This window comes from Rhamphochromis sp. 'chilingali' (assembly GCF_963969265.1).
Source record: "Rhamphochromis sp. 'chilingali' genome assembly, chromosome: 7".
Lineage (NCBI taxonomy): Eukaryota > Metazoa > Chordata > Actinopteri > Cichliformes > Cichlidae > Rhamphochromis > Rhamphochromis sp. 'chilingali'.
In genome coordinates, this window is record NC_137934.1 from 18,857,858 (window position 1) to 18,874,155 (window position 16,298).

At 42.2% G+C, this 16,298-nt stretch overlaps 1 protein-coding gene across 3 annotated transcripts; it reads left to right on the top strand.

The window, feature by feature from the left end:
• The first annotated feature begins 318 nt into the window (after positions 1–318).
• LOC308399585 (adipocyte plasma membrane-associated protein) lies at positions 319–14,869 on the top strand. 3 transcript variants are annotated; one of them, XR_013972210.1, is made up of 10 exons: positions 319–430; positions 6,264–6,353; positions 6,771–6,892; positions 6,981–7,082; positions 7,685–7,837; positions 7,916–8,031; positions 9,969–10,129; positions 10,271–10,466; positions 12,170–13,136; positions 13,261–14,869. XR_013972210.1 is itself a non-coding variant. In XM_080886940.1 (9 exons), the coding sequence occupies exons 2-9, from the start codon at positions 6,265–6,267 to the stop codon at positions 12,377–12,379; spliced, it is 1,149 nt and encodes a 382-aa protein (XP_080743066.1). In that variant the 5' UTR covers positions 319–430; position 6,264; the 3' UTR covers positions 12,380–14,869. The 3 variants fall into 3 exon arrangements, 2 of the variants coding, with proteins under 2 accessions (XP_080743066.1, XP_080743067.1); XM_080886940.1 differs by having other exon boundaries at positions 12,170–14,869; XM_080886941.1 differs by lacking the exon at positions 319–430 and adding an exon at positions 4,827–4,934 and having other exon boundaries at positions 12,170–14,869.
• The last annotated feature ends 1,429 nt before the right edge of the window (positions 14,870–16,298 follow it).

Consider the following 16,298-nt stretch of genomic DNA (forward strand, 5'->3'; position numbering starts at 1 on the left):
CTAACTCAAATAACCTCACATAAATGTGGGAGTCCCTCTTTCGAACTCAACCTCTTGTATGAAGTTGTCAGGAAAAATACGGGAGTAACGTCAATACCACTTTCAAAATAAAAACTGAGCAAGAGTGATATATTTTGTAAATCAATCCATTTTTGGAAAAATGTCCTCAATCAAAATTTTATACTAACTTAAATGACGTTAAAATCTTTGACGGTAAATTTTGGGGTTTGTAATTCTTTTCACTGGATTTCTGTTAAGCAAAGACATAAATAGGTTCCAAAACAATCGCCAATGAGGCTTTTATTTTTGATGGTCCAAACCGGATAAGCTCCTGTACATTCCGGTCGTCTTGACGTTACCGCTTCGCCTCTGCTTGATACGGAGGCTTATCCAGCAGACGGAGGAGTCGCGCGCTCAGAACTTCAGTCATGTAAGTTTGATACTTCGTTTCATTTTTAGCTCGCGCTCATTTAAAACAGTCACTAATCTACCGAACGCGAGTTTAAAGTGACCGTTCTCTGTGAGCCCTGTGCCAGATTGCGCTTAAAAATGTGTAAATTAATTGAATCTGCTCTATTTTAGGAGAATAACAACTTGAAAAAAAAAACCGAATTCAATAGTTTGTTGGACTTACTAGGCTCTGGACTACATTTCGGCTTCGACTACATACTTATAAAAGGTTTTTATTTCCAGTGATTCATGTTACCAAACGCACGCACGACCAGCAAGTGGGAATGTTCTCTTTGCGCTCTACAAACCTCCCGTCAAACATCTGTGGCTATACGTTTACCTGCTTTATCCTAAAAGATTGAAAGCGAGTTAAAGACTTTTTTATGACCCACTAAGAAAAAAAAACTTCTCGGGTGTAGCAGGTTTGATTGTAATGGTTTTCAGTTGAGCTTCCACTGGCCAGAACAAATGGTCTGAATACGTAATACATGGTGGTGAAAGCTGAACCTTAACGCACCGTTGCAACCAGATAATGCTTCATTACCTAACGATACAACATGGGTGACAAACATGCGGTCCCAGAAACATGCTGTTATGTTATCTGGCATTTTTTAAGGGCGTAAGAAGACCCTGTCTTGCACTCAGGCATATTTTCTTTAGGTGAACAACTAAAGAATGTACCTTTTTACACTTAAAAGCACTTACTGTAAATTCATATGATTAAAAATAATTTAAAGTCTTACAGAATTAACTAAAGCAATCAACAGTGTCCAAAACATCCATATATTGTGTTGAAGAGAAATCAACAGAAGTCCAACTAGGGCCAGGCTGTACTTTTGTGTAATACCAGTTTGTACCAGAAGGTGAGTCAGCGTAAACTTTATTTTAAAGGCAAGTTTTTATTTTACAATAGCAGACTCGTAAAAATTGAAGCTTATCAAATAAAGGAATATCTAAAATAAGATGGGGAAAGTTTGTTTTATTTATGTGTGCATTTTAAATACAGTTTTTCTACAGTGGTTTTTACTGATTGAGATGGGCTGATGAATGTTGATCTAGAATCTGTGCTGGCTCAAGCTTTCTGCATGTCAACCTGTCCCCGGAGCACAGCAGTCACCTTGCTAAGCTGATTAATTAATAATTTTTATGTGCTGCATACAGGGACCACTGTTCTCCTTATCATCAGGACTAAACCCTTTTGTGAATTAGTAAACTACTCAGACATGATTCTGTTACTTTACCAACTAACAAATACCAGAAAAAAAGAAATAACTATATATATATATATATATATATATATATATATATATATATAATGGGAAATAATTGTAACAAACTCATTTTAACAAAGTCTCCTGACTTTTTATTTATTGATATGGGGCAGGAGAATGTGCAGAACAAGTTGTTATTTAGCCTCTAAATTTAAGGAGGTTAGCTGGAAATCCAGCAATCTGTTGCATAACTGTTCCCCAGAGCTCACTCTTTGGGAATTCTCTCATTCCTACAAAGCTGTCACAACTGCAAAATGTCAGATTTTTTCCACTTGACACTCAAATGCCACATCTGAGTTTCTGACTGATTAACATCACCTGATGTGAGGAAACAAGAAAAACCTCCACAGTGTTTCCTTTATGTTCAAAGGAATCAGAGGAGCTTGGTGTAATCAACACTAAGCCAAAGTACACTCCGAGCATTCATTAACTGCAGGTCCTGTAGCGTAACCATAAAATGTGTTAACAAAGGCAGCTTGTTGTGCTTCATATTTGAGCTGATATGTGCGTCTTGTCCAGTCGATATTGAGCAGGAAGCGACATTCAGTGAGTGTCTGGAGGCTCGACGCCAAGGAAGTTTTAAGCTTTGCAATTTTCCTGAATACTGGTGAACTTTTGTGTACCAGGTTGTACATTTTTCTGAAATAGCTTGAAGAAGAAATGGTTTTGTTTATTTAAACAAAACCATTTCTGTCATCCATCCATCCATCCATCCATCCATCCATCCATCCATCCATCCATCTTCATCCGCTTTATCCGAGGCCGGGTCGCGGGGGCAGCAGCCTAAGCAAAGAGGCCCAGACCTCCCTCTCCCCAGCCACCTCCTACAGCTTATCCGGGGGAACACCAAGGCGTTCCCAGGCCAGCCGAGAGATATAATCTCTCCAGCGTGTCCTGGGTCTGCCCCGGGACCTCCTCCCGGTGGGACATGCCTGGAACACCTCACCCAGGAGGCGCCCAGGGGGCATCCTTGTCAGATGCCCGAACCACCTCAGCTGGCTCCTTTCGATGTGGAGCAGTAGCTGCTCTACTCTGAGCCCCTCCCGGATGGCCGAACTTCTCAACCTATCTCTAAGGGAGAGGCCAGCCACCCTTCGGAGGAAGCTCATTTCTGCCGCTTGTATCCGCGATCTCGTTCTTTCGGTCACTACCCACAGCTCGTGGCAATAGGTGAGGGTAGGGACGTAGATCGACCGGTAAATTGAGAGCTTCCCTTTTACACTCAGCTCCCTCTTCACCACGACAGACCGGTGCAGCGTCTGCATTACTGCAGCTGCAGCCCCAATCCGTCTGTCAATCTCTGGCTCCCTTCTCCCATCACTTGCGAACAAGACCCTGAGATACTTGAACTCCTCCACTTGGGGCAGGAACTCATCCCCGACCCGGAGTGGGCACTCCACCCTTTTCCAGCTGAGAACCATGGCCTCAGATTTGGAGGTGCTGATCCTCATTCCCGCTGCTTCACACTCTGCTGCGAACCGTTCCAGTGCGAGCTGGAGGCTCTCACCCGATGAAGCCAACAGAACCACATCATCCGCAAAAATCAGAGATGAGATTCTGAGGGCACCAAAGCGAAAGCCCTTCGCCACTTGGCTGCGCCTAGAAATCCTGTCCATAAAAATTATGAACAGAACCGGAGACAAAGGGCAGCCCTGGCGGAGCCCATCACCCACCGGGAACAAGTCCGACTTATTGCCGGCAATGCGAACCAAGCTCTTACAACGGTTGTATAGGGATCGAATGGCCCGTAGCAATGGGCCAGACACCCCATACTCCCGCAACACCTCCCACAGGACACCCCGAGGGACACGGTCGAATGCCTTCTCCAAGTCCACAAAACACATGTAGACTGGTTGGGCAAACTCCCATGCACCCTCAAGTATCCTCGAGAGGATAAAGAGCTGGTCCAGTGTTCCGCGACCAGGACGAAAACCGCATTGTTCCTCCTGTGTCCGAGGTTCGACTAGCGGACGAACTCTCCTTTCCAGCACCCTGGCATAGACTTTCCCAGGGAGGCTGAGGAGTGTGATCCCCCTGTATTTGGAACACACCCTCCGGTCCCCCTTCTTAAAGATGGGGACCACCACCCCGGTCTGCCAGTCCACAGGTACTGCCCCTGATCTCCACGCAACATTGCAGAGGCGTGTCAACCAGAACAGCCCTACAACGTCCAGAGCCTTCAGGAACTCGGGGCGGACCTCATCAACACCAGGGGCTCTGCCACCAAGGAGTTGTTTAACTGCCTCAGTGACCTCGCCCCCGGAAATTGACGGGTCATTCCCCTCATCCCCAGACTCTGCTTCCTCCTCGGAAGACGTGTCAGTGGGATTAAGGAGGTCCTTGAAGCATTCCTTCCACCGCCTGACAATTTTCCCAGTCGACGTCAGCAGCGCTCCGCCAGCACTATACACAGTGCAGGTAGAGCACCGCTTCCCCCTCCTGAGACGCCTGACGGTTTGCCAGAATCTCTTCGAGGCAGTCCGAAGGCTCTAAGAAGGCTGGGTACTCCGAACTGCCTGCCACTCGGCGCAGATGACAGTCAGGATCCGTTCCCCGACCCCAACGTACCGGTAGCAAGCCGAGGGGATATTAGAATACCCACCCCAGCCCGCCGCCTCTCACCAGGGGCAACTCCAGACTGAGACAGAGTCCAGCCCCTCTCCAGGAGACTGGTTCCGGAGCCCAAGCCATGCGTAGAGGTGAGCCCGACTATATCTAGCCGGTACCTCTCAACCTCACGCACTAACTCAGGCTCCTTCCCCACCAGAGAGGTGACATTCCATGTCCCTATTGCCAGTCTTGGCAGCCGGGGGTCAGTCCGCCAGGGCCTTCGCTCCTGGCCACCACCCGGCACACAATGCACCCGACCCCTATGGCGCCTCCTGCGGGTGGTGGGCCTGCGGGAGGATGGGCCCATGTCTCCTCTTCGGGCTGTGCCCGGCCGGGCCCCATGGACTAAGGCCCGGCCACCAGACGCTCGCCCTCGGGCACCCTCCCCGGGCCTGGCTCCAGGGCGGGGCCCTGGTAATCCTATCCCGGGAAGGGTAAACTGTTCCCTCGATATTCTTTTCATAAGGGTCTTCTGAATCGCTCTTTCTCTGGTCCCTCACCCAGGACCAATTTGCCATGGGAGACCCTACCAGGGGGCAAAAGCCCCCAGACAACATAGCCCCTGGGATCCCTGGGACACACAAACCCCTCCACCACGATAAGGTAGCGATTTCTGTCGGTTGAAGACAATTAATCAGATTTACTTTATTTTTATTTACTTTATTGTAAGTAGTTTGTAGTTTTATTCTATTTATTGTTTCTTATTTTATTTTTATCCAGAATTATTTTATACATTCATTGTTTTATTAAAAAAAAATTGTATTTGTATTTTTTATATATATATATTCTCTGTGACAGTTTTTTTGCTAATAGTGATGCTGTTTTATTACTTTGTGTTAGGACTGACCCATATGACATAGAGCAAGGCCATTCGTGAGCAACTCTCACAACATTAAGACAAAGCCGGGAATATCTGACACTGAGAGCCACGTGCCAGCCTAAGACTACAGTTTTGTAAAAATGAATCAGCAATCTACACAGGGGGAAACATGGCCACAAAATCCAAATAGGCTCTTTTTTTTTTTTTTTCTTAAATTAGCGAATATTCTCAGTTTAAACATTTGATTTGTTTTCTATGTGCTGTAATCGAAAAAGGGGGATGCACATTTCTGGATTGAATGCTGTGTTAATAGTGTTGTGCTATAATGCAGCTGCAGCTTCCTGTAAGTTGCAAACATGGATAGAAATCATCATCAGAAATATAATTATCACACATTTTCTCGAAAAATCGTGATGGAATTTTAGCTGCATGAATGCTACACAAATAACGTTTTTAGTTAACTAATTAATAATAATGAATTAATTCTAAATCTCCTTGTGGATGTTAACATTTCTACTTTGACTTATGCTCAAAATTATCTACACATGCAAAATGTCTCGTTATGGGGGGATTTTAATCATGTACATCTCATCTGTGTCCATGAAGCTGCCTGAAAGCATGAAATGTTCTAATAGTGGACGACCTCTATTTTTTTTTTTTCCCCTTTCTGGATCCTTCATGGTTAATGAATCTGTCAGAGCAGATGAGGAGGAGGAGCGTGTGTGGAGCTGCTGACTGAAGTCACAACATTGTTTTTGGTGGAGATAATCATGTTCATGGTGTTAGAATGAATGTTTTTAAGAACACGAGTCATGATTTGGCATTAAAAGGTCACTGCTGGAAAACGTGTTATCGTGCTGGAACTCCCCGAAATTCACATCTGTAGGCATCCAAAGTTCATAGTAACTGTCTCCCCTTTATGGATACTTCTTTTTTTTTTTTTTTAAGTTAAAATACATTTAAAACAATTCAGCTCTGTGGTCAATAGACCAGTGAAAAACAACAAAATGTCAAAGGGTGGCAGAAATATTTGGCCACAAGTAGTTTGCAGCTGTGTTATGATGTCATGAATTTTGTAGTAACCAGTGCTTTTTCTTTCCTGTCTCGCTCAGAATGGGAAGGCGATCTCTGTTAGTGGCTCTCCTGGCTGTAGCTGTTGGAGTTTACCTGCTGCCGTCTCCCATCGACCCCAAACCACATGTGTAAGTATTCACACTTTCAGCTGGAGTCCCTCCAACGTGACTGCGGAGCGCTTCAGGCCCGCAAACATGGTTATAGTGGGAAGTGCAGCAGATACAGTTAATAGCCTTTTAAAAGCGGGTGCAAGAACCAAACTGCTGTTTTACAAGCAAAGTGAAACCACTGGATCAGATGTGTATAAGGAGAAGAGTTTAAGGGCAGACCAGTCAAAGTCAGATTGCATTTTTATGTTTTAATTCAATCAAAAATGCTTTTTGCCTCTGTGTATATAGAGAGTAGCTTTCGTAAAACCATGTATTTACATTTTTACTTTCATTTAAGGTTCAAAAACTATTATAATAGCTCATAACACAAAGTTCATCTAGCTCTGTGCTGCTGTTCAGTTTTCCTGTATTGTTACCCACGGTTTGTTTCCTCAGACTGAAGGGGCCACCTCCGGCTCTGGAAGGGCCGCTGGCTGTCAACACCCGTCTGCAGAAGGGTCGTAGGCTGTTCACTGGGAAACTACACGGACCGGAATCCTTCACTGCTGATGAGCATGGTGAGAGAGTTTGTTTTCCCCCTTCTCTCTTATTCCTGTGTGAAGACATCTACGTGCAAGCTACATATTGATGGAGTGTGTGTTTCAGGTAATGTGTACACGGGCACAGTGGACGGGAAGCTGTGGAGAATCGGTCCTGACGACAGCCTGACCTTCATCACTCACATGGGACAAAATCTACCAGAATGCGGTTGGTGTTTGTTCAGGGATGACTGATCCTTCCTCACTTTCCTCCTAACTTTTTGTGGTCTTGATAACTTTACTGTGTAGTTGTTGTAATCTGTGACATTATGTCCTTCAAATCAGCAGTTCATCTTTTTTAAATAGTATGAAGATAAAAGCTGGCATTTAATAGCTGACTTCACATGACTTTTAAAGTTAAATTTTAACTTTGAGTATCAGAGGGCTAATAGGAGCTCGTATGTCTAAGGGGACAGTCAAAGTAGCTCAGTGCTTCATTTGGTTAGAAGAAAATTGGATGATAATGAACTTTGGCAGTTAACAAGGATTCATTTACCTCAGTGGAAATAACCCAAACCAGATGACTCGCTGAATTTAGCTACAACAACACTGGGAAAAATGTAATTTGCAGCACACATGAAACCTGAATATTAAAGGTGATGCATTTAATTATTCAGTAAACCTTTATTTATAATTTGAGGTTTATTTTTTAGTATTTAAAAGCACATATGAGACTAATGGAAATCATTAAGTTGATTTTTGCATGTCAAAAAGACACAAAAATGAACAACATTGAATGTTTTCACAGCACCACATGTTGTGTGTCTGCAGGGAGCAGTACAGACTATGAACCTGTGTGCGGTCGCCCTCATGGCATCCGTTTGGATCGTCACGGTCAGCTGATTGTTGCTGACTCTTACTTTGGGCTGCACAGCGTGGATCCCAAAACCGGAGAAAAGACTTTACTCCTGGCTAATTCAGAGGGTACAGAGTGTGCTAGTTGTGCTCCACATGCTGTATGAATCCCTTTAAGACCAGTAAAGTCATTCTGTTTGTCCTCAGGAGCTGATGGCGTTCCCTTTACCTTTTTAAACGGGCTTGAGATTTCCTCCCAAACTGGAATCATCTATTTCACGGACTCCTCCAGTCGCTGGGGACGCAGGCACGTCAAACTGGAGGTGAGAAGGAGGTCTGGGCTTTAAAATAATAATCCAAACACAATTTTTACTATAGATTTGCACAAAGAAGATTTGGAAACAAAGGTGGGCAGCAGCTCTGGTCTTCTAATAGATCGCAAAAAGGACTGCTGATGCAAGCAAGCGCCATTGAGGATTGTTTTTTTTCCCCTTCAGAGTTGCTTAGTAACCACAGCACTCAAAAACACAAGAGGACACTTAAGCTAGTTCTTTGTCTCTGTTCATCTGCCCAATTTGCCAAAAAAAAGGAACCAACAAGAGTCCATTCAGTCCTGCTGGTGAGGCTTCAGGAAGCACTTTAAAATCTGATTAACCTCTCACAGTAATTATGTAAATTAGAAATATGATTTCCTGGTTCACCGTGGCAGTCGACTGCCAGAGGGATGACCATTGTCATGAACCGAAGTTCCGAGCGCAGGCAGGACCCAGTAGCAGAACACACACACTAGGGTAGGAGCGAATAAAGAAAGTAATTTTTATTGCAACTAAAGGTGTCCCGTGAGGGTAGCCAGAAAAACAACGTATGAAACCAGAAGAAACCGAGGGACCGCACAGGGAACGCCGAGAGCGGGGCTGTGAGAGGGGTGATAGCCGGGCCGAGTGAACCAGAGGGGGGTGGAGCTCCAAAAGGGGTCGAGACGGCGAAGCTGAATGTGAACCAAATCTCAGGCGGACAGGTGGACAGGTGGACAGGCAGGTGGCTCGAAAACAAAAACACGCCGAGTTGTGATCGCTGAGAGGCAACTACAGACTGGCGTGGAGCAGCAGGTAGGGCAGGATTAAATAGTCCACCTGGTGATCGCCTGGGATGGGATGCAGGTGTGGGGTTAGCAGCCACGCTCGTGGGCGTGGACATCCCAGCAGCACCCCGGACGCCGGGCCGCGGACCATGACAACCATGTTTTATTTTATGTGGAGTTTGGGTGGTAGATAGTGAGAACCCTTTTAACATAAGGTGGAACCGTTACTGTTCAAGACAGAGCTGATGGATTCTCTAGTGAGCATTATTACGGTCATTAAATGTCACTCTCTGGATAAGGGAGTTATAACACAACCAGAATCCACCCTCTCTGTGCAATCTTGCCCTTGCCCCGTTTCTGTGGAACACCCTCCTTCAAGATATTAGGCAGGCATGCTCTGTGGAGGTTTTTAAAACTAAGCTGAAGACACATTTGTTCACCCTATCTTACATGTCTTAATTCTATGGCTTTTAGTTTTTAAATTTTTACTGTTTTTAACTTGTATTGTGTCTTTTACCTGTATTGCTTTTATTTCTTTTTTATCTTTTTAGTTTCAAATAGTTGTACAGCACTTTGTTTGAAAGCGCTTTATAAATAAAGTTATTATTATTATTATTATTATTATTATTATTATTATTATTATTATTATTATTAAATGTAATAAAATAATGTAATAAAACCATTTTTCTAACTGTTTTTCATAAGCCAAGCAAGAAAACCACAACAATCAGATGGCCCCTATGAGCAAGTACTTGGCAACAGTGGGAAGGAAAAACTCACTTTTAACAGGAAGTAACGTCCAGCAGAACGAGGCTCAGGAGGGCCGGCCATCTGTCATGACTGGTTGAGAGCAGAGGGAGATAGTTTCTTCCTTATTTTCAAGTAGTAAGAAATTAATAAATGAAGATAAAAGTAAATGTATCTCAGATAAGCTACGATTTGTTCAAATAAGCTAACTGAAGTGAAACAGGCAAAGAAACAAATGTAGTTTTTTGTGTATTTTAGGTGATTCAACAAAGCAGAGCGATGATAAAATGAGCAGCATGAGTTTATGTAAACTAAAGAGATAAACTGGAGCTTTATATAAATGGCGTTTGGATACATTAAATACAGAGCTGTACAAAATCAGGCTAAGCTGTGCTAAACCGTTCAAACTGAACAATTCTGATTGTTTTTCAGGTGATCGAGCTGAACAGCCTTGGCCGTCTTCTCTCCTACAATCCCCAGTCAGGAAGTGTGACTGTGCTTCTGGACTCTCTCTACATGCCGAACGGCATCGTCCTGTCACCTGACGAAGACTTCCTGCTACTGGCGGAAACCAGCATTGGACGTATACTGAGGTTTGGATTGATTAGAGGATATTATACAAAGTTGCATTCATTTTCTGGAGGCCTAAACTAAGCTTTTCCCTTAAAATGATATTTTTTCCCCCCAAAAGGAAGAAAAACTCAAATCAAGAAAAATGTTTTGTTGTATATCAGGTTTTGGTTAAAAGGCCCAAAATCTGGGACCAAGGAGGTCATCATGGACAATATGATTGGTTATCCCGACAACATCCGCCTCAGTGACCACGGTACATTCCTGGTTGGCATAACAACACCTCGCTTTCGGAAGTTCATGCCACCTTTCCTGGATATGATTGCTCCGTACCCAGTGATCAAACGCTTCCTTGCCAAGGTCAGTGAGTTTTGATTATGAGGATAATGTGCTGATGGGTGATAAGAAAAAAATGTGAGTCAAACCTTCACTTGTGTGATTATTGGCAACTAAACAGGATCTGCTCTATTTTTAAAACAGCCTTTAAGATCTCAGATAAGTGCTGATTTCATCCTGGTTTTTGTGTTGATAGCTGCAACTCAGTCCAATTAAATTAAGATTATTTAAATTTAATAATAAAGGCGTCAATATAAGATGTAAATACACAGAAAAAAAGTCTGTAGTTTCTGCAAATAACCAGTTAAAATATTGTTTGGCTGGAATTGCGAAATGACTTCAGTTCCCCAAAGCAACAATAAAATTTGAAATTAGTGATGTTGGATTGAGTTGAGTATTTAAAAGATCCGGCCAAAAATGCCGATGATAAAAACAAAGCTATTAAAAAAAGTTGTCAGTTGACTAATAGGGATAAATATAGATCAGCTTAAACTATCACCTGAAAATTTTAGTTTAGTAAAGTATTAATCACTTAAATGTTTATTTTTTGTTGTAAAGTAACAAATAAGCTGTTAGTAGCTGGGACATCTTTTGTATTGAGAAGCTCAATGCAGATTAATTAATAATGAAAGGTTTTAGCTGCTTCCCAGCTTAAGTTCAGAGGTTCTGTTGAGAAGCAGTGTAGTTTCATCTATTTTCCCATAATGCATCTGGTCTCCGTGATTCTCAGTTATTTATAGTGTGGTCAAGCTTTGTTGCTGACTGCATGGTGACGAGACAGTGTGAAATCTAACAGGACAGGGTCAGGGCCTCTTTAGCTGGACACACACAGACACTAAATACACTGCTCCGACACACACGGACACACTTGAATGAATTCATCCCAGGACACACATCTGAACTGTTGGTGAACTGCTTCAAGGGTGAAAATTAAATCAAAGACATGGCAACAAAAGAAATGGTTCAGTTCAGACACGATTTGATCTCCCAGGAAAATAAAAACTCGCTTTTATTTTAAGTTTATACGATTTTAGCACAGTGGACATATCTCAATTTTAGTCTGAATGAAAGAAAACACTGACACGTCTTTGTCTAATGTTGTTTCCTGCCACTCCCTGCAGCCTGACACCATCTCCGGTTATAGTTCCACATGTATGCAAAGCTAAGTCAAACAAAGACAGCACTCCATGCAAAGATCTTAATAAAAAAGGGAACAGGAAGTATTAATGTCTTTCTTTTTTTCTCTCCTCTCCTTAATCATCATTTCGTGTCCTGTGTTGTTAGTAGCTGTAAGCCTCGGGTCTGGTTTTTATCTGGAAATTATTGGGGGGGCATAACAAAAAGTGGAAGACTGTAAATGTGTATAGTATTATTATTTATTATTTATTTCAAGTGAACAAGAAAACTTTTGAAGAACTCTTTCAGAAGTCATTCTTTATGTCATGTGTCTTCTATTATTAGCAATTCATTAGGTTGATTATTGTAAATTCATAGATTTTTGTAGTCTGTAAGATGCACAAAAGGAGTCCAAATTGATGTCTTGAAATTGCTAATAGCAGTACTCCATTAAAGTTTTCTTTGTCTACTGTCATATGTAATGAAGTAAAGCAGGAAACTGTCACATTACCAGATTTTAGCTGTACATTCTGAGTTATTCTGAGCTAAGTGCTAAAGTTATTTTACACTTTAGCACTAATAGTAAACATTCAATGCGTTTGTGTTTCCAGGTGGTTCCCCTGAACTGGTATAACATTCTGCTGCCACGCTACGCTCTGGTCCTGGAGCTGGGATTGGATGGCGAACTCATGGGAACGCTTCATGACCCGGAGGGCCGCCTCACATGGGCCATCAGCGATGTCTTCCAGCACCGAGGGAGAACCTACCTGGGCAGCACCGACCTGCCGTTCCTTCCCATCTTGGAAGGCTGGGATAGCTAATGATGACATATAAAGACTCTTTTCGTTTTATGTGGATGCAGGGTTCTTCACATTCACATTAGGACAACCACTAGTGTTTCCAGAGCAGTAAACTAAGAAAATATGATAACCTGAAGACATTTTAAGACACAGTGAATCCACCCCTAAAAATAATGAATGTCGAATCTTTTCCTCTAAAGACACGTAGTGTCCAAAAAACACAGGGCTACGGGTGAATCCCTGAAATACTGCTCAGTTTAAAGAAATAATAATAATTACACTCCCTGTTAAAAGTGAGTTTATCCTTCCCACTGTTGCCAAGTACTTGCTCATAGGGGCTATCTGATTGTGGTTTTCTTGCAAATATTTTAGGGTGTTTACCTTGCAATATAAAGTACCTTGAGGCAACTGTTGTTCTTATTTGGTGTTATATAAATAAAATGTAATTAAATGATCAAACTTATGTTTGACTTATGTTCATATCTGACCACTGTAGGTTAGAAACAATGTAGTTGGGGAATGGGATTACTGAGCAGATTAAAATAAACCTCTTTTTACTCAACAATCAAAAGCAGAGAAAGTGTCTTTTTCTAGATGTGAAATCAGATTAGAAACCTGCGATGAACAGGGGATAAATATATCCTCACGTAAATAGCTTACGAGTTGTTTTTGCACTGCAGGAGAAAAACTGGAACACAACTGTAGAGACACCTGGTGGCTTTCCAACCATCACTGACTTTAATATCATCACTCGTTAACCCTAGAACACTAATTTCAGGTGATTTTCACCCATCCAGTTATTAAATAGGTGGCAATTTCCAAGAGAATTCATTTGGTAAACAAAAACTTTTATCGTCAGCTGATCAAAAAATTAAATGTTTTTGTTTCTTTTCACGGAACAGAAGTTTGATACCATCATGGGGAGGCTCGCGGCTCTCCAACGGGAGATTGAGAGACCAGTGTCGGAGTGTTAAAGAACAGCTTTAAAATTCTCCTGAGCTGCTCGCATAAAAGAAAAATCAACAACATCAACATGCGGACACCACGGCGCCAGCTGCACGGGCCCAAGGCTGGAGCCGAACAAAAACTCCCTGATAACAACTGTGTGATGACAATTCTTCCCATCCCATGCAAGGCCACCTGGGTTGGCTAGCAGACTGTTTACTTAGCCTGATAGGGTGAAGGACACTGTCTCAGCTGAACTATGGACACGCACACACATACACTTACACTGATAAGCACTCACACATTTCCCTTCCCCTTCTAATGCCTTCGATGCTTGTTGCCTCCTGGGAACACGAGGCGGGTCTGGGCCCGCGCTGGAGAGTCGGCGCAGTGGCAGGATGGCTGCTGTGTTGCCTGGGATTACTCCTTATCCCCTACCCAACCCTGTTGCTGGTCACGTGCTCTATAATGTTGTACTGTGGACATTTATGTGCTTTTCTGTGCAGAGGAGTTTTTTTTGTTTTGTTTCCTGTTCTCATGCTGTCCTCCTGTAGCCCAGCATGAGTAGAGGTCTCTTTTTTCTTCTTGTACTTTTCCCATTGTAGTGTCCATTTCAGTGGTTTTTCTGTAATGCAACCGTTCTCTGACTTGTATCCCCATGTGATGTCTGTGTTGTGTGTGTAAGGTCGGGGGGCGGGTTCATTCCACTGCAGGGCAACCTGCCACTGCATGTGGCGAATACAAATTTGAACTTGAACTGTCCCGGGCTTACATGTCCCAGGTATGTATGGACCAAAGAACAAGTTCCCAGTTCTATTTTTATTATTTTTAGTTAACCATTCCCTAATTTTTCACTAATTTTAGGGTACAGCAGCAGTCCCCAACCTTTTTTGCACCACGGACCGGTTTATGCCCGACAATATTTTCACGGACCGGCCTTTAAGATGTCGCGGATAAATACAACAAAATAAAACTAGTACCGGTACCGAAAAAAAGAAGATTTATTCATAACACATGTGAAAAGACCCAGGAAAACAGAGTTAACGATAAAAACGATGACAAAATAACGCTGAAAACCGATAAAAACCCTGAAAACCATACATTTCACACCTGAGCCTCAGCTCTCGCGGCCTGGTACCAAACGACTCACGGACCGGTACCGGTCTGAGACCCGGGGGTTGGGGACCGCTGGGGTACAAGGTCCCCGCATACCTTTTTTTTTTTCTTTTTATGAGACTTATAGGGGGTAGTAAAAGAAGAGTACTTCAATTTGCCATATATTGTTGTACTTTAATATATTTTGATGGGAAGTATTTTTTGTCGGGTATATTGGGTAAAATTGGGTGATAGTGTTACTGTTCTTGGGTTAAATCCATTAGGTTTGGTTCACCATTACTGCTGAGACGCGGGCCTGGATTGTCAAATTTCGCTAACTTTTCTTTCTACAGAATTTGAAATGAACCTAATAAATGTGAATTTTGGACTGTCTTAAACTTGGAGGTTTACTGTTAATATCATGTTGAAAAGTTAGTCTTTTAAATAAAACTTTTACATTATTTAACATTCCATTGTGACTCTGTCCTTGGATTTAAATTTTTTTTAAAAATACATTTTTAAACCACAAATCTTTGGATTTTGGACGTTGTTAGTTTTTTGTAACAAATTTGAAAATGACCAAAATTTTCCATCCAATTATAACTTATATTTTGTATTGTATTGCATTTTACAGACACTGGAGATTCTTGTAAACAACGTTACGAAAAGAGGTAAGAACAAAATAGCTGTACATTAAATCCCAAAATGTTTAAATAAGGTTAATCCCTGTGAGCCAAAAGCTTGGGCTTTACACAGCTCTAAATGCTGTTTCAGACAGTTTTTTCTATTCTTGGCTCTGTATGATGTCACTAACGATGTTATTTCTGGTAACATGCAGGATCACAGCTAATGCTATTAACTGCAGTGATTGAATGACAGTAGGACTGAGGCAGGTCAGAAATGTAATTTAATAAATATTTCAGGCAGTGTGGGACACTTTGGGACCTTTTTAAAGTGAAAAACTGAAGCAGAACATGATTGCTTTAGAATAGATCTTTATTTGGACAAAAACACAAGCCAAAAATACATAATCAAAAACTACTCAAGGGTGCCAAAACGACTGAACTGTTCTGACAGAGCGGAAAGTGCATCAGTGAGTCCAAGATACGATCAGTGATCAGTTGTATGGGGGAGGCGGCAAAACAGTCCAGTGGAGGATTTCGATGATCACGTGAATTCAGTCCAGTTTTTTGAATACAGAGCAAGAGGCAATACATGAACACAATAATATTATTAAAGAGTAACAAGACAGTAGAACATGGGAAAGTCTTTTCGGTTCTCAGTCAACATGACACGCAGTCTGTTTTAAAAACAGATGTTTAGCATTTTCCCTCTGAGGTTTCCACCTCAGAGTGATCTGCACACATCTTACTGAACATAAATTTTACAAGTTTGAACATCAGCACAATGTTTTCAGTTCACGTAGGCCATGAATTTGTGTGTCTCAAGTTTGAGAAGTGCATCAGAAATGTAGTTTTGCTCCATCTTTTCCCCACTAGGATGGTTTTGGAAGGGTTGTTTGGTGCACGGTCTTTTATTTTGAAAGATTACAGGATGCTCTGTACTGTTGCTACATCTGACTTGCTGTCCTCCTATTTTTGGCAACCTGTGGCATATCTCGTCTTGTGCCAAGGATTCAATCGGAGTTTAATTGAGGGGTCGGCAGAATAATGTCAGCAAACTCTTATTTTTAATTTTAAAAAACCCTTATTAATTAAAATTAAAAGTTTTTTGTTTTGTGTAATCTCTCAAAAACAAACACTCGTCGTTTATCTTGGACATTGTGCTAAATTGGGAAGGGGGATCGTGTTAGAGTTACCATATAAAACCTGGGAGACTGAAATGATCAAATTTTGTTTGCTACCTTCATCACAGGAGGATGTGCAGGGCAACTTGAGAG